This window comes from Symphodus melops, assembly GCF_947650265.1.
Source record: "Symphodus melops genome assembly, chromosome: 5".
NCBI lineage: Eukaryota > Metazoa > Chordata > Actinopteri > Labriformes > Labridae > Symphodus > Symphodus melops.
Window position 1 is genome coordinate 5,723,235 of NC_136695.1, and position 26,983 is coordinate 5,750,217.

The 26,983-nt window shown below is 42.5% G+C and overlaps 1 protein-coding gene across 6 annotated transcripts; it reads left to right on the top strand.

The window, feature by feature from the left end:
* The first annotated feature begins 546 nt into the window (after positions 1 to 546).
* Positions 547 to 26,166, top strand: cep162 (centrosomal protein 162). Of its 6 annotated transcripts, none has more exons than XM_079344622.1 (32): positions 547 to 675; positions 3,263 to 3,364; positions 3,877 to 4,012; positions 6,273 to 6,332; positions 6,804 to 7,052; positions 8,270 to 8,416; positions 9,467 to 9,644; positions 10,844 to 10,923; positions 11,010 to 11,071; positions 12,141 to 12,171; positions 12,392 to 12,466; positions 13,003 to 13,203; positions 14,311 to 14,386; positions 15,238 to 15,517; positions 15,675 to 15,909; positions 16,654 to 16,787; positions 17,064 to 17,219; positions 18,189 to 18,320; positions 18,489 to 18,601; positions 18,687 to 18,786; positions 19,307 to 19,433; positions 19,520 to 19,671; positions 19,781 to 19,885; positions 19,963 to 20,202; positions 21,544 to 21,756; positions 21,846 to 22,164; positions 22,466 to 22,510; positions 23,332 to 23,464; positions 23,554 to 23,695; positions 23,777 to 23,875; positions 24,432 to 24,566; positions 25,762 to 26,166. In XM_079344622.1, exons 2-32 carry the CDS (start codon positions 3,305 to 3,307, stop codon positions 25,999 to 26,001), a joined length of 4,455 nt encoding a protein of 1,484 aa, XP_079200748.1. In that variant the 5' UTR covers positions 547 to 675; positions 3,263 to 3,304; the 3' UTR covers positions 26,002 to 26,166. The 6 variants fall into 6 exon arrangements, with proteins under 6 accessions (XP_079200748.1, XP_079200749.1, XP_079200750.1 ...); XM_079344623.1 differs by having other exon boundaries at positions 17,076 to 17,219; XM_079344624.1 differs by having other exon boundaries at positions 17,079 to 17,219.
* The last annotated feature ends 817 nt before the right edge of the window (positions 26,167 to 26,983 follow it).

Sequence of the window (26,983 nt, forward strand, 5' to 3'; positions counted from 1 at the left end):
ACGTGTGTCAAATGTCTGCTGTAAATGGGCAGTAGTTCCACCCCCCCCCCCCCCCCCCCCACACACACACACACACGTTATTAATTGTTTTCATATATGTCAGAGAAATGCAAACTCTAAAACTTTGAATGTGACCAGCACGATTATATCTTTGAATTGTTGCTCATTCATTTTAAATTGAATCAGAAACTGAATAATCATTTAGCCTAATAGATTGTTCTCTGAATTTTTTTTTAATTTAGTGCATGTATTTTTGAGACAAGTGAACATGAAAGGTACATTTATTCTAGGATCTCCGGTTACATGTTACATTCCAAATGATTTATTAAAGTAAATCACGTGTATTATGCATTTTTGGATGTGACATTAGCGAAAATGCAGGATGAGATTAGGAAAAACGTGTTTTCATTAACTCTCAAAAGAAATGCATAACGCATGATTGTCCACAGACTTTTTGCCATAGTTATAAATGTCTTACTGAAGCATGTAAAACGTGCAAACGTTATTTGCAGATGTCTGTGCGTCTATTGGTACACATTTTCTATGACGCATTTCCCCCTAGCCAATCAGGATGGTTGTGTCACCCGGTAGTTGTCGCGGGAACTGATACGCACTCAAAACAACAAACCGAGGAGAGAAACATTCAACAAGAGTTCCTCTGAAAGAGATGTCAAAGTAAGTATCTGCTTTTATACATGTTCTCTTATAAAGGTGTAGTGCTTGAATACGGATGTAGTTAAAAAAGTTAGATCTTTAGTGTACGTCTAGTTAGCTGAAGATACGAGCTAAGGGGATTTAGCTGTTGTGTTAATTCTCACAAAGAACACCAGAAGCAGCGCAATTATTATTTCAAAATAAAATGGTGTTCAAGATTTACATTTTAAATTTACTTTACTCAAGAGACATACTTAGACTGGGGTGTCTTAATTGATAAACAGTCAATCAAAGTCGTCAAAACATCTAATTTAAGCTACAAGTTGAACGTCAGTTTCTCTAAATGATATGGCGTTTGAGTAGACGAGCTCGAGTACGGCTTTATTTTGAAAGTTGTAACATGAAGTAGCCATAGGAGCCTGACACTTGGCTTACTGACAACTCCCCTTTTCTTTTTTTAATGCTATATTGACCTGTTCTTAATGTTGTAAATCCAGAACTATTCAGGTGCCTGGCTAACATTTTTAAAATCCTTATGTTATTAACAAGATTTCGGTTCATTACTTTGTCACAACGGACGTGTTAATTCAATCAAATAACACCTTTTAAGTATAAGTTACTGCGATGTGTTGCGTCGTGAGTGTTCCGAGTAGAAAATACGACTTAGTAAAGAAGTTCTTCTTGGCTACATATTAGTTAAGTAAAGAAAGTATTATGCACGTAGTTTAAATACATTGTTATCAAATCGATAATATTGAATCAAGAAACTTGTCGCTGACTATATTTAAATCCATGAACTCCATAATTAAAATGATGTTAAAGAAGATTTTATTTAATTTAAAAAAGGATATGTCAGAGTTTTCTGTGAGCTCCATCATTCTGACACTACAGCAGCACAAGTCTTAAGACAAACGAGGTGTCCTTCCCTTTTCAAACTTTTGGTGGTTATATGTTAACCACTGGATATGGCTTTACATCATCCACATGCCTTTTCTCACATGTAAGGAAATAGTTTGTCAATATAAACATGGTTTCTTTTGTTAAAAATAGGGCGGTAAAGAGTGATCGTGATAAATCAATTAAAATTTTTCAAGGTTCAGTACTGTGAAAAATGAATCGCAATTATATGGTAAGCATCCGCAGCTGCAGAGCAAGATTTAGGAGCTGAGGATGCATCCCCCCACCATCTTTTAAGTCGGAGGTGTGGAAGCATTTTGGCTTCCCTAAGAAAGAAAATGAATGCTGAGCAGATAAAAAACGAGAAAGGAGGTCAACAGAGAGGTCAAACATGCTATAAAAACTGCCAAGCGGGAACACAAGAACAAAGTGGAGGAAAAAAACATGGCTGCTGTGAACTCTGCTGCCAGCAACAACAAAATCATCCAGTAGCTCTTCATCTCTCCCCAACGACCTCAACTCATTCCACACAAGGTTGGAGAAGGACAACACCACCCAGCCCAGTGACTCAGCAGCTCTCACCTTCAGCACAGAGGATGTGGTGAAGAGCAGACAACATCAGAGGCCGCATCCTGAGTCACTGTGCCGAGCAGCTCGTGTTTCACACCCTGCTTCAGAGATCTATGGACAGCAGTACAGTCCTCCAGCTGTGGTAACACTCCACAGTTTTCCCCATCCCCAAGAAAAGCCTCCGTCAAATCTATGGATGAGCTCAGGCCCGAGACCCTCAGCTCTCTTGTGATGAAAGCCATGGAGAGGATCATAAAACAACCTCAATGAGAAGCTCAGGCATGTTTGCTGGCCAATTAGCCATGTGACCCCGCTGCCATTGAAGCAGCTTTTGGTGTTTGGTAGTGTGGGCAGGTGCCAAAACCTGCTGGAAAATGAATTCAGCTTCTCTGTAACTCTTCTCCTTCAGCAGAAGGAAGCATGACGTGCTCTGAACTGTCCTGGTAGATGTCTGTGTTGACTTTGCTTTTGGTTTTTTTTTATCTGTAAGCCATAATCATCAGAATGTTTAAAAAAAAAAAAAAAGGTTTGAAATATTTTGTGTGTAATGAATCTGTATAATATATAGTTTTCACTTTCTGAAATGAGTGGCAAAAAATATTGAACTTGTTCACGATTTTCTCATTTTTGGACACGTACCTTTATTTAGACACAGAATGACTTAGATCTAAAAACACTTACGTGACTTTGAAATGAACAGCCAGCAGTATGCTTATCTTCTTCTCCTTTTCTCTAGTCATTGACTAAAACATCTGTATGCACAAGGCCGTCCCGTCCATGTAAACATGATGTCACAACGACACAGCTGGTCAGACATGTAGACAGTCTCTAATAATGTAATAAGACTCGGAGAGGATGTTCTGGATTTCTGCTGCGTTTATGTGTGAAAGCTCTCACATTCGGCCTTTAAAGCGTGGTGATTGGTGTGAAGGCTATTTAGGGGCCATATGAGTGCAGCTCATGTAATACTTCACTTAAGGAGAACACTTTGAATCTGATTGTCTGTCTTTTCGATTACCAGTGATTTGTATTGACGTCCACATTCAGAAGAACAATGTGTAAACCTTCAACCTGCTTTTACATCTCTTTAAAAAAAGATACAGCATGCGCACAATTCTAAATCTACTTGTTCTTCCTCCAGTTGTCTGCGTTCTCATTGGCTGATGGCGTGGACTTTATCGTCATGTCTCACAGGCTGACCAAGGAGGAGCTGGATAAACAGTTTGAGCTGTTCTTAAAGGAGGTAATGACGCGTTGTTTAAAGGCTGATAGGAAGTATTCGTGCAGTGACATGCATAACATGTTTATAAAAGGGTTCAGAGTTAACTTCTGTGATTTAAAACACAAACAGAAGAGTGAGTATCCTTCTGAGATTCATATCGAAGGAGATTTGGAGCTCAAACTTTTGACTCCTCGGTGAGACGTTACATGTTTTTTCAGACCGTGGGAACCCTTCCTCTTTTTCATTTGTTTTTCAGTCAGTGCAGGAACTATGAACTGTTTTTAGTTCCTAGAACCCTGTTTAGAGGAACCTCTTTAGTTCCCACTTCAGTCGTACTCTCCCAGCGCCATGTGGCGGTGAGGATGCAGACGTACAAAAAGCCTCCTTTGTGTGCACGGGTCGTTGGTCTGTAAAACACCCGCTCTGAGTGTTTTACAAAGATACAAACACAACAAGTAAAAACTGACAAGCTGTGACATACAGTTTATTTTCCCCAGAATGCATCTCTCTCACAGTGTTTGTCTCCCTGTCAGTCTGCTTCAGATGACTCGGTGGATTTTGGCGGCTTTGACAAGAAGACTTCTGACACAAGCAGCAAGAAACCATCGCAGAGACCTACAGTGTCCTGGTGGCCTGACGATGAACACAGCGACGGAGGAGCAGGGAAAGGTAGCGATGAGGAGAAGAGCTCACATCAAGCCGTGCTCGGTTTAACAGCTTTTGTCTGGTTGTACATTGAACTTCATTTAGTTTTGGATTTGTGGGGAAACATAAAGGGCGCTCTTGAGTTTGAGTTTGGCCTTGTGTTTGACAGGTTTTCAGTTTTGATCAGCTCTAACTTTTGTTGTTGCCCCCTTTATGAATAGAGATAAGATAATCCTTTATTCATCTCACAAGCAGAGAAATATACAGTGTTACAGCAGCAAAGCAGGATGGCAGAAGAAAATCACAGTGCAAAAATAAATTTAAATAGATAAAAATATAAGTGTAGAAAGAAAAACTATGCATCAAAACAATAATCAAAGAGCTAGTAAAAAACATGTGGTCATCTTCCCTTCATTCAAAACACAGTTACAGTTTAACCGAGTAAGATTCACATTTCAAAACAAATCACAACTGGACAACACTCGGTGAGAAACAGAAGTGGTTTGAGGTCATTGTCTTGATTTTTACAGGAAAATAAAGATTTGAATCATCCACGTCTTTAATAATAATAATAATAATACATTTTATTTGTAAAACACTTTACATTTTTCAATCTCAAAGTGCTACAGAGTTTAAAAGGATAAAAGCGTAGTTAAAAACGTGTAAAACATCTAAAAAATGAAGTTAAGAGAAGGCTTTTCTGAAAAGATGAGTCTTAAGGCTTTTTTTAAAGCAGCTGTAGTCTGAGAGGCCTTCAGGAGGTCAGGGAGGGTGTTCCACATTCTTGGGGCAGCAGCAGAGAAAGCCCATGGTGTGGAGCTTGGTCCTCGGTGGTGTAAGGGTGTTGAACAGAAGGTGTGTGAAGTGATCTGGGGGGTGAGGGGCTCCTGGAGGTAAAGGGGGGGGTGGAGGCAGATCTGTGGATGCACTGATGGGTGAGGAGGGAGACCATATATTCATTTCTGAGTTTGACAGGGAGCCAGTGAAGGGATTTGAGGATGGGGGTGATGTGTTTGTGCTTCCGCACCCTCATCAGGATCCTGGCAGCGCTGTTTTTGGTGAAAAAACAAAAACTAAAGGTACACTCTCAAAAATGAATTAAAGGATAGATAACTGCCTTGTTATGAGCGGGGTGTTGCTACAGACATCCACCACCTGTACGGCCTCCTCATGGCACGGCTGAGCTTTGCCTGCAGGAGGCCAGGTAGAACAAGGAGGGGGAGGTACATGGCGGGGAAGCTGATGACCGATGAGAGCGCCAATCACTGCGCTCGCCTGCACCCGTGGAGCCGAGCAGCCTCTGAATGTCTGGGCGAGGATGCAGGAGATCCAGAGGCACGAGCGCCGTCACCTCGTCCATTCATCCAGGACCCTGTTGGGGTGGAACTGTACATGAGGCCTGGTCGAAGTCATACTGTTGGGCTGCAGTACCAATTTTGAACACCAGGTGTCACATATTGGTCTGTTGAACAAAATATCTCTTGCTTGGGACAAAGATATGTTTCTCTTGCGTTAAGTACAAGTTTGCAGTTAACAGATGCGTCATGAAAATCGCAGAAGTAAATCTGTGGGCCATAAAAAAACTTCTCTGTCTTCTGTCTGGAGAGATCTCTGCTCAGGTGGCCGCTTCCATTCAGAAACAATCAATGATCTCCCCCCTCCAACTTGAGTTCTTTCTGACTTCTGGCTGATCTCGCTCTCCTTTTCTCCTCTTCCAGCAGGACCAGCATATTGCTGTCTCATCATGTTTCTTCTTCCTGCTGAGCTCTGTTGGAAACACAGCTGTAAATACCTGACCAGCTTTAAAGATTATCCTGCACATCTGAGACAACCTGTGTTGCTGAGGGTTCAACATGTGAAACAAGATTTAATACAATTTGGTCTCATTCAAGATAAACGTGATCATTGTCGCAGTGTAGTTTTTGTTTTCAGGAAAAAGCTCTTCAGAGAGTTTTGCTGTGGTGTTTGTTTAGTTTGAACGGAAACAAAACAAAAAGCTTTTTTTTTTTTTTTTTTTTAATAGTTGGAGATTCTTTGGTCATTGTATCTGTGCAGCATTCCTTTTCTGCAGCTTCGTCACACATTTGAATCAAACAGTGAAGCTCCAGTCAACTGGATTTGGCAGTGCTCTTAAATTTGTTGCCCTTCAATTTCTTTTGTTCACTGAGCTGTGAAATGCAACCACGTCACATTTCGAGCAGGAAAGTGGAAACCTAAAGTCTGTTTCTCCGTATCTCTAGAAGATTTCAAAGTTTATCCATTTCTTTCCCCCTCTTTTCCTCAGCGGAGACGTCCAAAAGCAGATTTATCAAAACCAAAAAATCTCCGCATGACATCAGTGATGGTGAGAATGACTAGAAGTGACCTGTAGTTATTAGGCTAGTGCTGTCTTAAACACGTCTTCTCTAATAGTTTTTTTTTTTTCTGTGAAGACCACAGATTAATAAACCTGTTCATTTATCCTCCACTCCGTCTCTCCTGCTGCTTCTGTCTTTTACGCAACTTATCTTTCACTTCTAATCATGTTCTCCACATATTCTTTCTTCCCCCCCTCTGCTTTCTTTTCACTCTCCTGCTCATTGATTTTGACCTTTTAATCCATGTGAGATATGAAGGTTGAGTTCCTGCCCCTGATACTGAGACCCTCTGTGGAAATGCTCCTCTTTAAATCAGTTTCAAAAATAGACGCACCTCCATTGACATAAAGTGAGACGTGAAGTGACTAAGAACCAGTGTTTACATTATAGATGAACAAGTTGGGATTTCCCCTTTAATGGGTTCAGCACTTTGATTCTCTTCTCCTTGCTGTCTGAAGTCGTCAGAGCGGAGCCCGTTCTTAAGCCGGTCCCAAAACCTCGCAGCAAAGCTTTGGATAAACTGGATCAATCGGACAAGACCCACAAAGAACACGTTTACAGAACGCCATCTGAAGACTCGTGCTCTGGCAGTATGAGTGTCCCCACTCTTCCCAGGGAGTCCCAAGAGACGAGACCTGAGGAAAGTCCTTCCAGTGGTTCTCCGACAAGCAGCAGTGAGGGTCACTCCCAGGGGGAGAGTGAAGATGGTAACTTAAACCCCTCAACCTGTTAGCCTTTAGCTAGCGCTGACTTAATCCATCAGCAGTAGAGTCTGTGTTCGAACCTGTGTCCACCTAGAATATTCTGGGCAGAAAAGAGCTGCATGTCCATCCTGTCTCTATGACAACAGTCTGTTGATAACAGCCACTGCGCTGGATGAACCACACTGCTCACCAGTTACTAAAAGATAACGATTGAAAAAAGACCTCTGAAAAAAAAAAGAAGCTAGGTGCACACGGGGCATTAGCATTGTTAACTCTCTAAACTGTCTGTCATTGTCTTATTAATCCATTTTTGATGTTGTGTTTTTTCCTTACACTACAAAACACAAGCGCTGTTACTGAGTGCGTTTAGATGGACTTGAGTAACCCGGTTACGAGTCTTACCCCGGTTTGGATCATATTTGGGATATGATGTTTACAAATACAAAAAACAGGATACTCAAGTCCATGTTAACATACTCACTTTTGAAGACAAAATCATCTTAACAACTGACTTTGGAATCGTAGATTTGAAGTAATAATGATAGTATTTGTAAGCGCTTTTACAAATGCTCAAAGGCACTTTACATATGAAAATCTTAAAATATACAGTTAAAAACAGCAAGACAGTATGAGACAGAAAAACAGAGGGAAAAAAAAGAAGAGCAGACATTTTTCTGCTAAACATTGATAATCTGACCCAAAGAAAAGCAAAGCTGTAATAAAGTGTGTTTACCTTTGTGGATTAGAATCGTCGCACACCAGAAAACAACCTGAAATGTAAGAGGAAATTAGCAAAACCTCTCAGTTGAAACATCTTGTGTACACAACATTTACAAAAAGCTGCATCGTGGAAACATTGGTGAGTATAGTTGTCAAGCAAACAGACAATGTTGCATGTTGGATATAATATTCAGAGTCAGTTTTCTTCTTTAATCTGGACTGTGGTACAGCTAGAGGGCTAACCCATCAGATCCAAGGAATCTTTATGTCAGGGAAGCAGTCCTAAGTGAAAGGTTCATCGTTGTGTTCTGGTGCTGCGGCATTAATAAAGCATATCTTCTTCTCATGTAAAGCCTCGTTAGGGGTAAAAGTTATGGGTCAGAACTTCAAATGAAATCACAGATGTAAGTGACGGAAGGTATGAGGGCATGACAAGCATGTCTTCACACAGGAAAACCAGGCATGCACGCGCTAACACTTCTCTATGTCTTTGTTTGCAGGACTACAGGGGCCTGGAAGGACTTTCAGGAAGTCTTTGAGGAGGTCTCAGTGTATTCAGGAGGAGGAGGAGAATCCAGGAAAGTCTGATTCAAAGGACGGAGGGCCTAAAGAAGCAGCTTTTAGCACAGAGAGCGATAAAATACACGGTACGTACATATGAAGCTAAGGGCTGAAGTAGCTCTAATTTAACCTTGAACAAAGGTGTAGTCACACTTTGGAAAAACCATTGAAGACCCACAAAGAAAGAATTTAAACAACTCCATCTGACACTTCACCTCTGACTGCTTTGACAGCAGTTTGTTGGTTTACATTTTATTTTGCTTCTACATGTAAGACGACACTGGAGATATACAGTACAGTGTGGCAGGGATTTTTATTGATTGTTTACTTCCTGGCAAATGAGCACTTTTCGAAGCCCAGTAAGGTTTTCTGGCACAGCTTCGCCACCTGCAAGGGCGGGAATCTCTCACGATTGGATTCGATTTCAGTTTTGGTTCTTGAGTCGCGACACGATTGAGAACCTGTTTTCGATTCAAAAGGATTCTGGATTTATTATTCAATGTCTATTTCTGAATGATTACGTATTTCAGGATCTACTCCAGTCATCTGGGAGACTAGGTGATTTTCTTGTTGCTCCGTGGGGCATTCTACTGAGTTACTGAGAGCTAGCATTAGCACTTAGCATGGAGAGACTGATTAGCCCAAAGAAATCAACTTTTGGAAGTTATAAATCCATTTAAAATCTCATGAATTGATTTTTTTCCACCGCCTCTACAAACTACCAGGTTACATGGAGAGTGAAAGGCTTGAAGAGGTGGATGGATGAACTTTATTGAACTTTTTTGATTGTAGTAGATAGTAGTAATCCAAATGAGCAAATTAGCATCTTTAAAAATATGCTAAAGCTACTATTAGTTCCTGTCTTCAGTGAACTTAAGGGTGACATTCAAACAGAGACACAAAGTAAAGACTTTCTCCTGCATTGATGTAAACAAAAGGAGCTTTATACTACACGCTGGCATTTTTAAACAATAAATCATCTGACATATTCAGCAGCCTGTAGTGCTTTTACGAACAGTTCCAGTGCCTCGTTTAGCTGTTTCTCTTCAGTTCTAAATATAGGATGTGAAGGTTTTTACACTCATATTTTTCTGTTCAGGTTTTACATCTTGTCTCTGTCTTTATATGGTTTGAAGATCTAGGGATGGTTCTGGGTGTGAACACGACCAGTCTGGGTTTGGACACTCTGGACGAAGAAGAGGAGAAGGCCCGATTCTTTTCACAGCTGGAGGCGGGTGCTTCATCGACCATAGACTACTCGAAGCTGAACAGAGAGCTGGACTCGACGAGTTCGACAGATGGTGCTAACTGCAGGTGATTAAATGGTCATTCTCTAATTTTACACCAGAATGAGTCTGAAAGCCAAATCCAAGCGGTCCATGATTAGATTTCAGTTGTTCATGAGGATGTTTGAAGGACACGGACTAACGTTGGGTATGATATCTGTAGAGATGAGCGCTCTCTTCGTCTTCCTCTGTCTCTTACGATCAGCTGTTTTATCAAAAACAGAATCAAGACAGGCTAAAAGGCTTCTCGTGAGACGACCTCAGCCTGCTGCCAAAATGACACCGTGCTATGATGACGCAAACCAGAGCGATCTGTGAACATGGGAGAGACACTGTTCTCACTGTTGATAGTTGTTGTATTAGACAGACTTTGAATCGATGATCCTACATGATGGAAAAAAAACGTATTGTTGCTTTAAGTAAAACAAAAAAAAATACAGCAGAATCTGTGATTTTATTCCTCCATGTAACTGACTGTAGCTGTTTGTTGTTAATATTTGACTTCTCTCTTCCCTCTCTGATTTTTAGAAAGTCAAGATGAAGCTCACAGAATGATTAAAAGTGAACTGGCCCTTGACAGAAGTGTAAAAGATCATCATTAAAGGATCATAAAGAGCCACACTGAGCCGCTTCAAAGTGAAGTTTTCTGCTCAGCAGGAAGAAAATAACTAACTGTGTAGATAAAGCGACGTTATCGAACTAATCAGTGTGAGTCAGTGTTTCAAAAGTATTTCGTTCTGAGTTATGAGGCAGTGAGGTGTCATGAATATGCCTAGGACCAAATTGCCAATCTGAAAATTAGTCAGTGTGCATGTGAACAAAGACGTAGATCAATATGGTGACGTCCAGTTTTTATATCTTGAATCATACGTTTGTCATGTTCAGAGAGGGGACAGCCATACTTTTTTTTAGCAGTGCTCGGCTTAAGAGACACAGAGTCCAACCATTTCAGTCGACTGCCTGACTCTTCTCATTCGGTCAGAGTGGAACAACAAGCAGGAGACCAGGGATTCATTTAACGCTGTTTATTCACAAAAAAACACCGGTATTTGGCAGGTGACGGGTGCTAATATCCAACCCTGGTTAAACTTATTGTGTCATGTTACACTTCCCCCGGCCTCAATCCGGAGCTCGCAGTTAGAGGAACACACACCAGAAAATGAATGACAATGATTTAGGAACCAGGGTTTCGACTGTAATGTTCTGAGGATGATCTCCTCGTCACAGGAAAGCAGAAGAAGAGGTGCAGCAGAGCGATGATGATCAAACGAAAGCCAGAGCCACAGAAACCGTCGGAGAGTCTCCAGGTACACGAGTGATGCACCCTCCTTGTCATCCCTTTCTTGTTTTCAGTTGGATTTAAATGTAGGTCTTCCTCTCTCCACCTCGACAGGCTCTCCACACTACAGTGAGGACTTTGAGGAAGAAGAGAACGAAGAAAAACCAAAGGAGGAGGTTTGTTGTTTTGATCCAGAATAAACTCAGATTGTGTTCTTTCAGAAGGTAGTGATTCAATCAAACAATTAACACACTTAAAGGTCCAATATGTCAGAGATTTACTGAATTAAATACAACTAAGACAATATGATCAGACATTAAGGAAAACATGTTAAGTGCTGGCTTCTCTGTTAACAATGCAGCTATCAGCAGGTCCTCCTCTTATGTGGGACTGGTTTGTTTTGGTTTTGACCACAGAAGGTTGGTGGTTTGAAGGCACACCCACACAGACATTTTGCCCCTGGCCATTCACTTACCTGGGTAAACCGCAAACCAACAAATGTTGCAGCCACAAAGTCAGGTAAACAAACTGGCTCAGCTGTTACTGATTCTACCTGAGGTCAAAGTAGGATTAACATTGGAGATGCTTTGGAGAAATGAAGAGACGTTAGAACACAGAGAGGTTTAAAGACCGATGCAGAGCTGGCTAAACACTGAAGCTTCAGTGTCCACCACATGGCAACATGCGTGAGCATCGGCCCTTTGGAGGAGGAGGAGGAGGCGAAGGGAGACTTTTCTCCATATTTACATTTTTTGGACTGCAGCACCGATTTTAAACTGTAGGTGTCAGAGTTACATTTGGGTTCATTTCTTGGGTTAGATATTTTACCCAAAAACCAAATTCAGACCCTGGTTCCTGTGTTGAAATGCACATAGCTCCTCAAAAGGTCTTTATTTCTGGGGGGAATTTGGGGCTTAAGAAAAAGAAAAAAAAAAAGGATCTATCAGCACTTGTCATGTGGCCTTCTGAACTGCACAGTTTGTCAGCTTAGTGTCATTGTTTGTGTCCAGTGCTGCTGAATGTTGCACTGCACATGAAGGGGAACATAGCCTTCATTCTGATTGGTTCGGGTACTTCATGGCCCACCGTCTCAATATGATCAGATGAGAACATGCATCAATCATGCGCTGATTTCCTGTTTATGAGAAAAGCAGGTTAAAAAGAAGCGTGTCTGTCTAACTGTTTGACTCACTGGGTCTGTCTGTCTGCATAAATCAATAATTCATGCTGATTTCTGTTTTCCAGAAGTCTGAAATTTCTCCAATTTTGGCCAAAGGTAAGAGAAAGAATCCATCTTCAATCAAACAATCGAGTTTCTTTGTCACCTTATCATCAGAGTTAGACTCGTATCAGATCTTCTCTCTTCTTTATGATAATAATAATTAGGAGATTTGTTATATTGAGTAGCTGTTTGAAGCTCTATGAAGTGAATATGGACCTGCAGCTACGTTAATAGTATATTGATGGTGGTCAGTCTAACTCCTGTCCTGTCTCAGTGTCTCTGTATGATTCTCTGGAGGACACTGGTGAAGAAGAGCGAAGGAAGGACGCAGCAGGAAGTCTGGACAGAGGTAACAAGCACGCAAACAGAACACTTTCCAAACAGACTTGACTTTACAGCTAGGATTCAAATCGTTCAAACAACACAAAGATGTTTCTGCTCACAGAGGCCTTCATCAGCAGTGTTTCACTTGAGCAGAGAGGGACACTTTTATGGGTCACATTCAAGACTCTGATAAGTCACAGCTTCCTGCAGATTCTTAAAAATACCATGTTTTATTTTAGATTATTTTTTATTTAAGGTTTATAACGTTTCTTTAAACTTTTTTTTTTAACTTTAAATGTGAAAGTATTATTAAATCCATGCAGTCCGGTCAGTGTTAAAGGGTTTTTATTTTTAACGGTCCATGCAGCGTATAAAGATGAGCAAACACATCAATGTTTAAAAGTGTTTTAAATGTTACTCTACCAGCAAGTGGCGCTATTAGTCTTTGTTATTGATCCTGGTGACATTATAATAAAGCTTAAAAATCCCTGCAGTCCCATCACGGGATTTCAGTTTCTCTCTGTTTGTGGCTACAGAGTTGATTGGTTGTTTGGTGTTCAGGTCAGCCGTATGTGCAGAGTGCAGGCTCGGAGATGGAGGCTCTCCACGAGGCCTACAGACAGATCCATGTGGTGGAAGATTCAGAAGACGCTGATCATCATGTGGAGGGGAGGAGTAGGATCAACAGACCTGTGTCTCCATCCTCCCCTCCTCATCCTCATGCCAGACAATCTCTTCAGCCCGCTTCGACCACTGAATCAGGTCAGAAACTGAAAAAGTCATTTCACAGAGTCCAGTGGACTCTCAGTGTGCTCAAACATACTTTGTCATCAGGTCTCCTGTGGAAGCATTCGAGAAGATTAAGATCTCTTTCTTTGAACCCAGAACTCAGAAAATAATAATAATTATATATAATATAATAATTTATACTTTATTAGTCCCACGAGGGGAAATTCAGTTTAATGACCATGAACACACATATAGGCCGATATACACACTCGTGCACAAACAGGGTCCTAGTGACATGCATTAATGGAGAGGTCTCAGAGTGAGGGGGCTGCCCACAGCGAGCGCTCCAGAGGAGTTCTGGGGTTCGGTGCCTTGCTCAAGGGCATCCCGCCGGTTCTCAGGAAGTGGACTGGCATCTCTCCAGCTACCAAACCAATTTCCAGACCGGCGACCTTCTGTTTCCCAACCCAAATCCTACTACTGCTACGGCCACCCCAAAAACAATTTATCTCTGCCTTGACAGTCATACTGTTTTACATTTATGTTGTGTGAGCTACATGTAAAATATTGTCATAACAGCATCATGTAGCAGACGCTGTTGCTTCATCAATAACTTTTACGTATTACCTCAGGAAGGTTCAGCATGTTAGCTTTCCAGAGCTCACGTCTTTTGAATCATTCCGCCTGACGACATCTTTCCTACTGAAGTGTTTGCAAACTGCTGGTGACAGGAGTGACCTGTTCAACGATTAGTTCATATTGGTTTGTATTAGCACTCCGTCTCTTTCTTCGTCCTCTCCTCCGTTCACTTGTTTGGAGTCAACAGGAGTGGCAGTATTTGCAACGCGAGCGAAAAGACTGGAAAACTTTCCAAGTAAAAACTAAAACTATGTAGCTTCCATCAGTATCCCACTCCAAACGCCTTACGTCACCACCTAAACTACGCAGTGATGTCATAACATAAATTAATAAAAAAATATTGTTTCATCATTCATAAATGACTTAATGATGCCTTTAAAACTATTTTAAACATGATGAATTACATGAAATGACTGTTATCAGATTTTAATAGATTTTCTGTATCAATCTATTATTTGCATATTTGCTCTTCTGATGTTTTTTTTTTTTTTTTTTATCTAGAGCTCCCCACTGCAGAGGAGTTAATGAGAGCCTTCAGGCCAGAGGACATCAGAGGCTTCACCCTGCAGCCCGTCAGGTTTGGAGAATCGTTCTGGGAAATAAACTGAATGAGGACTTTACCCAGCTATCAGCAGACAGTTTGTTGTTGATCATGCAACAGACCTCTTGATGTGGGAGTATTATACAAGACCTCACAGGTGTCAGGCTAATCTGATTCACGTCTGTGGCTCACTTAGTAGAGTCGTCGTCTCTCAACCGGAAGGTCGAGCCCGGCAGCGTGTCCGATGTGTCCTTGGGCAAGACACTTAAGCCCAGGTCGCTCCTGTTTCCTTGCCAGCCCCTGCCATCAGTGTGTGAATGGGCAGGTGTGACCTGACGTGTAAAAGGGCTTTGAGTAAAAGAACTGTTCAAACTCAAGTCCATCGATCATGACTTGCACAAATGTCCTGAAGTGTCGAGGTGATCTGCATGTGTGAATGCATACAAGCACATTATATACACTCAGACTGTATCTGCTGTTTCTCCTGCCTGCCCCCTAGTTTACCTCCCTGATGTGAGAGCACAGCAGGACACAATCAGGAGAATTTACATCACACAAGTGGGAGGGGTTAGTGATGTAGAGTGCATACGTGCAGCCAATGCGATCTGTTGGTCCATATTTAAACTGCTGCGTTATGTTTGCTGTTCACTCGTTTCTTCTTTAGCTGATATTGTGATTGTGTCAGACGACACAGAGTGTTGATGTAAAGGCAAATATCCGCATTATAGCATCGTATAGCAGACGATGGAGACCTGAGACACCCTGTTCAGGACGAGTCTGAAAGTATCTCCACATTTTTAATAGTGCATATGGAAGTTCCGTTCTGAATGATGTTTTACTTCCATAAAATGTTTACTCTTGTGTTTCTTTACTTGTTCTGATTGCAGCACTGTAACACCCCACAATATAAAGTCATCCAACTACCTCGAAAGGACTGGTCCAGATGTAACTTCCCCAGAGCCACACGCAGGCGAGGCAGGAGAGACTGTCCAGGCTCCAGGGAGAAAAGGAGCCAAGGGGTCGGGTAGCCACCGGTCCTGCTCCCCAGACTCTCCCAACCATAACCTGACGTGGAGCATCAGACAGGAAGTAGAGCGGCTGATGAAGGATCAGAACAAACACGGCTCAAACGCGTCTCCTCAGAGCAGCAAAGCTAAGAAACATCCGGTGAGGAAAACTTTTCTCCATCTCATCAGGGCTTGAATATGTGACTGAATCATATTCAGTGAAGTGTCGGGTCGTATACAGGAGAGCCAAAGTAAGCTGTTGAGATGTTTTGTTTCACCATAATGGTTGAATATCCCCCCCCCCCCCCCCCCCCCAGGCTTCCTCTAGCTCCACTTTTTCTCACCCTGCTTCATCTTCGGTGAGGACCCCCGCTGTTGCTCAGACAAGGGGCCGGAGAGTGGAGGGGAGGACAGCAGTGACTTCAAGATCTGCAGGGTCAAGTAGAGCGGCTGCGTCTGCGGCCAAAACTGAAACCAAAGTTTCACGTCCTCCGCAGCATCAACACAGAAGAGCCAAAGTCACATGGAGTCAAGAAAAAGAAAACTGTGCAGGTAATGAGTGACGCGCTAAGACCCTCCTTACATCATGTGCTTTCAGATCGCAGGTGGACAGTGGGAGAATCAGAGCGTTCACACTTTGGATCCACAGTACGTCTCCAGTGATCACTGGGGTTCGGCTCTCACTCTCCTGAGGCATATTATTATTTTGCCGGTTCAAAAATGTTCTCACCCTGGGCCCTGGTGGCTCAGTGGTTAGCACTCGTGTCCTCAGCATGTGTGGCCCAGGTTTGAATCCAACCTGTGTCAATCCCCACGCTATCGCTACAATAAAGGCAAAAAAGACCAAAAAAAATTTACTTTTAAAATTTTAACTTAAAAAAAAAAAAGAGTCACCCTGTTCTCTGTAAATAATTCTAAAAGACAAACGGGGAAATTAAACGTATGCTTTATTGCCATCTTAAATCATAAAATCAAACATATTAAACTGTCATTCAAAAGAAAATATTGTCCCCCTTTAATGAAAACAAGAACATGTCAAACACGCGTCCCTAATCGATTTAGTTTTATGGGAAACAGCTCAGAAACGCAAAAAAATATCTTCAAAAAAGTGAGAAAAAAACCACAGGGTGACACATAATATATTCATACATAGAGACCACAGAGGGATTTACCCTCCGTCACTCTCTGACTTTATTTTGCCACGTTTCTGAATCCGTGAGCCAAAACGTCGATGTGTGAGCTGTGTGTTTAACTTTTGAATGTTTTTTTTTCCTCTCTTTTTTTCATGATGTGCAGATCCCGGCTCGAGGGTGAGCAGTGAGCTGGTGTCCTCAGTTCAGTCCTTAGTGAGCGTCCTGAAGCAGCAGATGGACACCAGCCGAGAGCTCGAGCCCGCAGACACGCGGACGCATCATCTTCAAAAACACAAAGTAAGATTTGACTTTTACTTTAAAGTGTGTGCAACTCAACTGTTTGAAAAAGAAAAAAACACGTTTAGTATGAATTGTATGGGAACATAAATCATATCCCGATGCCAGGAATCAGAACTTGCTTTGAGGTTCAGCTTCACACTTTTTTTCTAAGGACGTGTGGGGGAAAATGAAACCCTGGTGCAGAGATGAAGGAGCTGTGAGGAAAGCATCCTGTTGCTGTTTGTTTCCTCGTTGTTAGACTGTCGTCACTCAGTGTCGATGTCTCCCTCACAGAGGCCCGAGGAGGAGGAGGAGGTGGAGGAGGTGCGTTCTCTGGTGGAGGAGCTGAGAGTAAAGCTGGCTCAGAGAGACCGAGAGCTGCAGGTGATGAAGGAAGAAGCGGAGGAGATCACGTCACTGAGACAGCAGAACTTCCTGCTGCAGAGCAAGGTGCCTGAACAAAGTCAGCACACAGAACCACCAGAACCAAGCACAGAACAAAGTGGAGGGTCTTTAGTCAAACTGTTTGACATGGCAGTCCAACAAGACTGATAACTGTTGATAAAAAGAAACCTGACCAAGTGGTATTATCACGCCAGAACGAACGACACGCACACACACACGCACACACACACGCACACACGCACACACACACAGCTTCTGTTGCTCTTCAATATTTACTTCATGCTGGGACTCAGTGGATCATATAAGACTAGTCAAACATTCCTCTCATAAGTCTTCTACTCCTGAACGCTAGTCTCTGTTGATAACAAACCAAACACTCAGACACAAAGTTAAAAAAAAATATCACAATTCAGGAAAGAGTCTGACCAAAGCCCAAAAAGCAAGTCTCAAATATGTTCTTGTGATCCGCTTTACTCTATCATGACCCGTTTCTTCTCTCCTGAGTAGAAGGAAAGTGTTGTGCTTCAGCTGCTCCTCAATCAGAGGCAGGTTCAGTAGACTCTGTCTCTCAGGCAGGATGCAAAGAAAGTGCTGGAGCGTAGTGTTGTAGTCAAGACCACACTGACCGAGTCCAAGACAGAACTGAGACCGGAGAGCTCCAAGACATTTAGGGCTCGAGCGCGGCCATGAGTACTTCAACACAACTGCAGCACACGCATCACTTCATACACATTTCTTTTGATCCACTCCACTCTCCTGTTTCACATTCACTAAGAGGTTTTGTTAGATGATTTTCTTAAATGACTGTTTTCATTTGTGGAAACCCCCCCCAAAAAAAAAAAAAACCAAACAAACAGAAAACAGATTTTAAGTTCAGCCGGCTTTTTCTGTTACGTTCATAAAAATCTGTCAAAGGAAAATGACCTCTGGTTGTGATTTGAGTCAGATGTGGAGATGGTTGTTAGTAAAGGTGACATCACTATGAATTGAATCAGCTGTGTTTGCACTCACTAGCTGAGAGGTGCAGAAGAAGCGAGTCAGAGGAAGCGATCCGAAGAGGGCTCGGACTCTGCTGCAGAGGAGAGGCTGCGACAGATGGATAAAGAAAGCAGAGAGCAGGAGAAGCTCATTAAAGGATACCAGCAGGTGTGTTTCCCCTCAGATGAAAAAAGCTGAATGTGATGTTTGTGATCTTCATTCATGGTGACATCTTCTGTGATCCAAACCTCCACACTATCCAGCTGTCGTGTTTAACTGATGCTTCGGCTTATCTCTATCTGTTGAACCGTAGTAAAGCTGTCAGTTATCTTACAGGAGAACGAGAAGCTTTATTTGCAGATGAAAGCCCAGCAGGCCAAGAGTAAAGCCAACGAGGAAGCCATGTTCAATGAAAACCAGACGCTGCTCAATCAGCTGGCTTTCACCAGGTGGGTTCACTAAAGATGTTCCTGTCTAAATAAACCACCGAGCCCTGGCTCACTGCCCTGACACATTATTTTACATCCCCAGCAGGGAGCAGCTGAATAAAAACTTGAGGCCTGTTGGAAACGTCTGCTCAATGGATCACACTCGACGCATTTCAGACCTGTTGGCTCAAACAGACACATTTCAGGTGAGTGTCACGACCCTTAAAGTACTATTAGACGCTCACCATACTGTATACTGAGAGTCCTGTCTCGGAGTACTGATGGGAATCTTGACACTGGGCTGGGAATCTGTGGGTACCTCACGATTTGATTCAATTTTGATTCTTGGGCTTACGATTCAATACAGAGTTGATTTTGAATTCAAATCGATTGTGGATCCATTGATCTTTGGATTTGAATTGGTACATACTGCATCGACTCAAGTCATCTGTGAGTCAGGCTGAATTTTGTGTTGCTCTATTTGACATTCTACTACATTAAATAGCAGGGAGTGACTGATTAGCCCATCCCCACTTTTAAAAAAAAATTTTTTTTTTAATAAGAATCTTGAATTTTTATCAAAACATTTTATTTATTTTTTTACCTCCTCTCATCTTTACATCCCGTGTACACAGATATCATTCAAGTATGATATGTTTTGTTTGTGGTTTAGAAAGGAGTTCAGATTCAGCTCCTTATCTTAACAGAATGTGTTTCTTTGTGCAGAGGAACGAGGCCAAGCTGTGTGAGGAGCTTCACAGACTGAAGCAAGAGAAGCGAGCTCTGGAGACGGACCTGCAGCTGATGAAGAGAGAGAGAGACCTGGCTCAAAGTCAGGCCCTGCCTGCCTCAGGTAAGCACAGAAGAAACTAGTGCTCTTGTTAAATGTAAATAGGTTTGAAGTGGAGCGAGCAGTGAGTGTTTGTTTGAATGTGTCAGGGGAGACGCGTGTGTTGGAGGAGAAACACAGAGCGGAGGTGTCAGCCCTGAAGAAGAAGCTGCAGTGGTTTGCTGAGAACCAGGAGCTGCTGGACAGAGACGCCGGCAGACTGAAGGCTGCTACGGCCGAGATACATCAGCTCAAAGAGCAGGTGAGGATGCAGGCACACTGATTATACTTCAGCAACATGTGAGCTATGATGTGGGTGACTTACTGCGTAAGAATCTTTTGATAGAACAGTTTCTTTTTCTGTGTTGCAGGTAGAAAAACTGAAAACAGATGTGAGCAAACGGAGCAGTGAGCAGCAGAAGAAGGCCCGAGAGAAAACTGTGGACATTAAGAGGATGCAGGATTTGGAGAGACAGGTTCGACACACAAACTAACTTTTTTACCCTCCCTGCGTCCTCCGGACCACATGTTTGAGCTTCTCTGTCTCTACCAGGTGAAGGAGCTGGAGCAGATTCTCAGAAGTAGAAACCCAAACTCCCTTCCTGCTCTGATCTATGCTGCAGCCTCAGCTGGTGGTTTAGAGGATGTGGACGCTGTGAAAACAACCCCACCGAGCAGGGTCAACGCCCTGTTGGAGCGCCGTATACAGCGTTTGGAGGCGGAGCTTGAGAGTCATGACGAGGAGGCCAAGCGTAGCCTCCGAGCCATGGAGCAACAGTTCCACAGGATCAAGGTAAAGTAAAGATGTTTTTTTTCCTCACCTATATTCAGTCTGTTTTCATAACTAACTAACATCATCTTAATGTCAGAACTAAGAACATAATCTTAGTCATAACCTGTACCCTGCTGTGCACTCACACATTGAGGGCTCAGTTCAACAAGAACTGCTAACAAGGTTGCTAGCAGCTCCATGATTTGTGCAGGAATCTCCAGCTATCTGCAATGAAACGATAATGATAATTATCGCAATGTAATTTTTCTTACAATAAAAATAAAAAAGATGTTTGATAGAATTCAACCTGTTATTACAACATCCAACCACTGGGATTCAGGGGGTCGCTAATACATATCAAAAGCTAGTTGCCACCTGATATTAAAAAGAAGAAGAAAAAGAGGTGAACAGCCATAAAAGCTCAAACACACCCATGACGTTTTGCAGCCACGTGTCGTTTGCTTTTGTTTTCAGTCTGAGTGACGTTGAGCTGTCTGCAAGGAATACTGTTTTTACTGCTGATTTATGTTTAGGTTATGCACGGGTGAGACAATGATCCTGATCGCTGGAAAGTCTGCACACGACACTCCTTATAAGGAATGCAGCACAATTACCAATAACCCACATCAAAGGTTAAAGGGGACATATTATCCCAGAAAATGTGAAATGTTTGTGGTCTGCTTAAGTCTTACCACGCAGAGAAAAATGCTCTGTTTCCAATTTTCTCAGTTTGTGACATCACAAGTTGGATCCTGGTGATAAAATTCCCTCCCCTGGTATCTCCACCCATCGACTCCACCTCCAGCCTAGAGAAAAACTTTTGTGCAGGTCGACCATTTGTATTGTCTCTACAGAGGAGTGATGTCTACTGGTAATACACGGGCGGGGCTCACTGCATTTAAAGAGACACACACCAAAACAGAGCGTTCAGAGAGAGCTGGTTTCTACAGGGTCACAAACCTCCTCTGGTGCTTGATTCAGGTTATATTTGGACCAAAGCACAGCACATGTGTTTCATTTAGAGCACAGAGGGACTGTTTGAACAGGTGAAAAATGGGTCAAATATGTCCCCTTTAAACGTTCCACTCTTTGCTACACTTGGCTCTCACACTCGCATGTGTGTATGTATGCATTAAGGGTCATTTGCACAAAGGGGCCAATGTTGCCCCGAATCGTTCATAAACAACAGAGTACAGAGAAGCTGTTTGCGCTGCAGTACCTTTGTTTCCTGCTTTATTTATGAAGTTACATTAATGCGCACCAAGAGAAAATGAATTGTGTAACAACTACATCATGATACAGATGCTGAATATAGCGCTCTAAAAAAAACATTGGAATTTCAACATGTGTCTTTGTATTTAGCTCCGCTATGAGCAACAAATCTCAGATCTGGAGCTGCAGATTGAACAGAAGCAGCAGCTGGAAGCAGCAGAGCCGGCAGCTGCGTCAGAGCCCTGGAGCTCACAGGTCAAAACTCTGGAGGATGAGCTTCAGCGTGTGAAGGAAAGCCACCAGAAGAAAGAAGACTCCCTGCAGGACCAGGTTGAGTCTCTCCGGCAGCAGCTGAGACAAAAGGTTATTACTGCTAGAGCTACACAAGCCTTTACAATTCATAACACAACTTCTTTAGCACTAGCACCACTGATGACTCACTTCTCATTCAGGCCCAGCCAAGTCCAGGCCGACACCAGCGTCAGGCCGAAGCGGCGTTTGGCGTTCGAATCGACCGCCTGAACCAGGAGCTCGCTGCAAAGACCCGAACCATTCAGGAGCTGAGCCACACTGTGGAGAGACTGCAAAAGGAGAGGAGGAACATGCAGCCTGTCCCCAAAACACGAACAGAAACTCGTTCTGCAGAAACCAAACGACAACCAGGACCTGCAAAAAGTCTCACTTCTGTCCCTGCAGGAGACGCGTGCAGAGGAGAGGAGACGTTTCCAGCCGCTCAGTATGAGAAAACCTACCAGCCCACTAGCTTCACAGGTACGAAGGAGGTCCTCTGCATGCTCGGGATGAGCGAGATCAGCAGATTAAACGACACCAGCACTAGGGTTACAAGTCAGTTAAACCAACTACCGTAAATTCGTAAAGCCGCACTGTTGAAAACGTGACAAAAAAGTAGCGGCTTATAGTCCGGAATTTACGGTAATATGTTTTGTCTTAATGCAGACTTGCAAAGACAGAAAATAAAATGTCTTAACTGTAATGCAGCCACCTGCCACTAGCTGGGGCTGCAGCTCCTGTTAATGGTGACTGTCAGCCTGCTTAATGCTTTTCTACCCAGATGTAAATGACCATGGTGGGCAGAGCCTTCAGTCAGAGCTGCAGGGTAGGTCAGCAGATTGATCTAGAGCAGGGGTGAGCAACAGGCGGCCCCCATCAGCCCTCAGGGTGGCCCTCAATTTTTGCATATCAAAGAAGACATGACAAAATCTGCCACGAAATCATAAAATCCAGAAATATGTCCATCGAGGTATTTGATCACTGGTTGAGTTAAATTTCAGACATAATTGACTTATTGTTTTTTATCCTATATTGTGGCCCCCTGGCAGTGAGAATTAAATGAATATGGCCCTTGCTGGGACTAAAGTTGCCCATCCCTGATCTACTGTAGAGCAGGGGTCTCCAACAAGGGGCTCATGAGCTCGCAGTAGCTCACCAAGCAAATCGAAAATACAAACAAAAGAATCTACCCCATGCATAAACAAATCTACTTACTACAACTCTAGATCTGTATAACCAGATTACAATGCACTTGTCAACAGCAGTGTCAGAAATCTCAAAGGTAAGCATACAATAATAATAACAATAATACTACAACTAATAATAAAATATACAGCAAAAATAAGGGGAGTAGGATTAGCTCGAGACTTGTTTTATTTTTTGAGAGTAGCTCTCGTCCTGAGAAAGGTTGGAGACCCCTGATCTAGAGAATGGTGATGAAGTGAAAGGAGGCTGTTTGTTTTGGAATGCTTATAGTGTAGTGTTAATTAGAAACACTGCTTTAAAGACTAAGCACATCAGAACTTACAAAGCACCTGCTGTCAGCCCTGAAGATGTTTGCATCAGTGCTGAGATGTCTGTTTTGTGTTCCTGATGGAGCCTTGGTTTATTCCATGTTTCATGTTATTGTTGCATGTTTGTTGACAGGCAGTCACATCTCAGAGGTTCTGCAGGAGAACGAGGATCTAAAGCGGGACCTGGAAGTGCTGCAGCATCAGAGTGAGCAGGAGCGGGAGGCGCTGAAGGCAGAAGCTGCTCAGGCCAGAGACCATCTCTGCAGGTACATGAACCAGTGAGAGCACATGAGCTGACATTTTCTGAAGATCCTGGATGATGTGTTCTAATCGCTGACTCGCTCTGATCTGATAGGCTGAAGGAGCAGTCTGCACAGCAGCTGTGCTCTGTGAAAACTGAACACCTCATGGTCTTGGACCAGCTGCGAGCCACCCATGCTGTTGAGCACTCCGCCTCAAAGCTGGCTGAGCTGAGCAATAAGCTCAGCACTCAGGAGGTACTGGCTCACCCACCCGTAAGTTTAAATGAGAACAGAAAGTCACAGAAAACAGTTCTTTGACCTTGACTTTTCCTGTAGATCATGGTAAAACATCTACAAGAGCAGCTGAGAGAGCTGCAGGGAGCGAAAGACGCACTGGCCATATCAAGGACCAGAGAGGATGCTCTGCAGAAACAGGTAGGGTTCAGTTCTGATGCTGTTTTTAAACACTGCAAATGACAGGAATGTAATAAGGAGATTTTGTTCACCTCAGTGGTGACCAAAGACCTTCCACATAAGTTCCTCTGTAACAGCTAACGTTGTTGTTTAGGGCTGGGATTCCTTGGGAGTCTCATGATTCGATTGCAAATATATTTTCAATTCCAAATGATTCTGGATTCATGACTCAAAGTCTGTTTCTAAATGAGTCCATACTTCAGGATCTGCTCCAGTCATCTGGGAGACCGGCTGAATTTCTTGCTGCTCCGTTTGGCATTCTTCTGAGCTAAAGAGCTAGCATTAGCAGGGAGCAACTGATTAGCCAATTTTTTGGAATTTATGAATCTATTTAAAATCTCAGAAAATAAGAAATCAACATTTTTCCCACCTACTTCCCCGACTTCTGTTGTTCTTGGGGGATCTGTTTCTCCACTGGATCATTACTTGTGGATAAGATGCAGAGCTTATTTGATCATTGTTCAGTGTTTTCTTTTCTAATTGTAACACTTGGGCTCCTCGTTGACCTCGTCTTTAGTTGACCAGACTTCTGCAGGAGTTAAAGGAAGCTAAAGAAGCTCAGAGTCCAGAGGTGAAGCTGCTGTGCAGTCTGGAGAGGAAGATTTTCAACATGGAGCTCAGACACCAACACAGAGAGAAAGAGCTGCAACAGGTACCGCTCATAGCTCGCACTGAAAAATGATGTTCAAGACATGTTTAACCCTGTGATAACCTGCTGCTTAACGGGAGATCTGGACAAAGCTTTGGCTCTCTGGAGTCACACAACTCATTTTAAAACGGTCTCTATGACAGATGGTCATGAAAATATTTAGAAGTTTTCTATAAGTTTGCTTTAGCTGCTAATCTGGACGGATGTCATTTTTATGTAATATGATGTCAAGAGAAGCTGAACAATGAAAAGCTTAAACCACACAGTGATGAGCAAAAGTGTTGCTTATGTTGCAAGATGTAGATACACAAGGCTTCAAGTCCACCTAGTGTTTTTGTCTTTTTCTTTGAGAGCGTTTGCCACAGCAGGCGTAGTGTTCACGTGCAGGGTGCTGAAACTCTAACTAAACACTGAGTTAAACCAATGTCATTCAAGGAGGAGTCTGGGTAAATTTTCTTTATTTACCGTCACAGATCCTGATAAACATGTTGGTGAAAACTGCAAAAAAAAAACAAGACATTCATTGTCCCTGTTATAGTTAAACGCTTGTTATGTTACATTTACGTGACACATGACTGTTACTCTCTTTGATCAAACTAACTCACAGCATTGTCTGATGATTTGCAGCAGATTAGATTCAGAGCATGCGCCTGAGCCGGCTGCAGGTCTGATATGAGCCTGACAGGAAACGACATCATCATATAACAAACACAAGGCGTGTCACGAAAGTTACGTCTAAAAACGTAGCGAACACCAAGGGCAGCAGGTGACACCATGGGAAAAAGTTTAACTCCCAGCATCCTTTTTCCAAGTGCTCTGTTTTTTCAGAAAGGTGCTGTTGATGCGCTCTTTTCCAAATAGATAATGTTCCCTGTAGTTTTGGCACCTCGGGATCGTCTCTTGTACCCACATCCTCTTTGCTTCATTTCTGATCAGGAGATAAACGATCTAAAAAAAATCATACAGTAAAAAGTAACGGAGTAGTGTCAGTCATACAATGGCGTTGTCAACACTCTGCTGTCACAGAGAGAGGACAGACAGCCGGAAAAAAAGACGAGACAGACACGGGGCCTAAATCATGCAAAATCTAATCATTTTCTTTGTTTGACCTTTCCTTATGTGAAACATTTGCTTCACTTTGGGTGTAAATGACAGATTCATTAGGTCATATCAGAGACGTTCGATGTCCTCTCTGCAGGTGATTGGCAGCTCGTGGCAGACATTGGACGCTGATCAGCAGACTGAGGTGGAGCACTGGAAACATCTGGCCCAGGACAAGAGCAGAGAGCTGGAGGCTTTCCGTCTGGAGCTGGACTCCATCCTGGACATCCTGAGACACCTGCAGAGACAAGGGGTGGTCCTAAGCCCCATCACTACTGTCACAGCTCCCATGGACACCAAGAGGAGTTCATGCAGTGATGGATGTCAGAGAAGCTAAAGCCAAAGATAGACTCCGTGAGTGACACTTACTTTCTTGGCACTGGAATAAGTTCACATGAAGAGAAGAGAATATTTAAAGTGTACATTTTGTGACTTTTTCATTTTGTATTTAAATGGTTGTAACTTAAATAAGGTGTTGAAATAAATGTGGTTTTCAAGTCTGTGTGCCTTTCATTTGTTCATGTGTCTCAGTTAATTCTTTTTGTAAGTAACTTTTTTATTTAGTGTCGGGATATTGTCCAATACTGTAACTAATAACCTTTGTTATTGATACTTAAGTTTTCCTCAACTAGACTGATCAAAGAACTGAAGCCTTCTTTGTACAAAAGAGATAAAATAAGCCCCATACAGCTCTGTATACACAAGAGCTGCAGACTCTTTACATATGATATTCTTTATTGAAGACACACTGAGTTGTTATAGGTCTATAGTTCAGATCCAATTTGCTCTAAGTGATAGTAACCTGAATTTGCACATTCACAGCCTGATTTGTTTTAGATATTCCTGCACTTATTTTGGATTGTGTTTAACTTCGTATTTATTAACATTACCATTTGCTCTGACTTTGTAAAATACACTGCTCAAAAAAATAAAGGGAATACTGAAATAACATCCGTGAAGTATTCTTTTTACTTTCTTTACAGTTTACAGTTGAACGTGCTGATAATAAATTATCATTGGAAATCAAATTAACCAATGGAGGTCTAGATTTGGAGTAACACTCAAAATTAAAGAGGAAAAACACTACAGACGGATCCAAATTTGATGTAATGTCCTTAAAACAAGTCAAAATGAGGCTCAGTCGTGTGTGGCCTCCACGTACCTGTGCTTGAATTTCCCTGGGGATCAATAAAGTATCCATCTATCTGTATGACCTCCCTACAACACCTGGGCATGCTCCTGATGTTGGTGGGTGGTCTCCTGAGGAATCTCTTCCTAGAATAATTGCCTATGATTTCCACCTGTTGTCTAATCCATTT

What these genes read in the sequence shown, in the direction of transcription:
- cep162 (XM_079344622.1), top strand. Translation starts at nt 3,305, where the DNA reads ATGTCTCACAGGCTGACCAAGGAGGAGCTGGATAAACAGTTTGAGCTG. An exon ending in CGACGGAGGAGCAGGGAAAG is followed by an intron (nt 4,013 to 6,272) that starts GTAGCGATGAGG and finishes TCTTTTCCTCAG; the next exon opens with CGGAGACGTCCAAAAGCAGA. An exon ending in AGGATGCTCTGCAGAAACAG is followed by an intron (nt 23,876 to 24,431) that starts GTAGGGTTCAGT and finishes CCTCGTCTTTAG; the next exon opens with TTGACCAGACTTCTGCAGGA.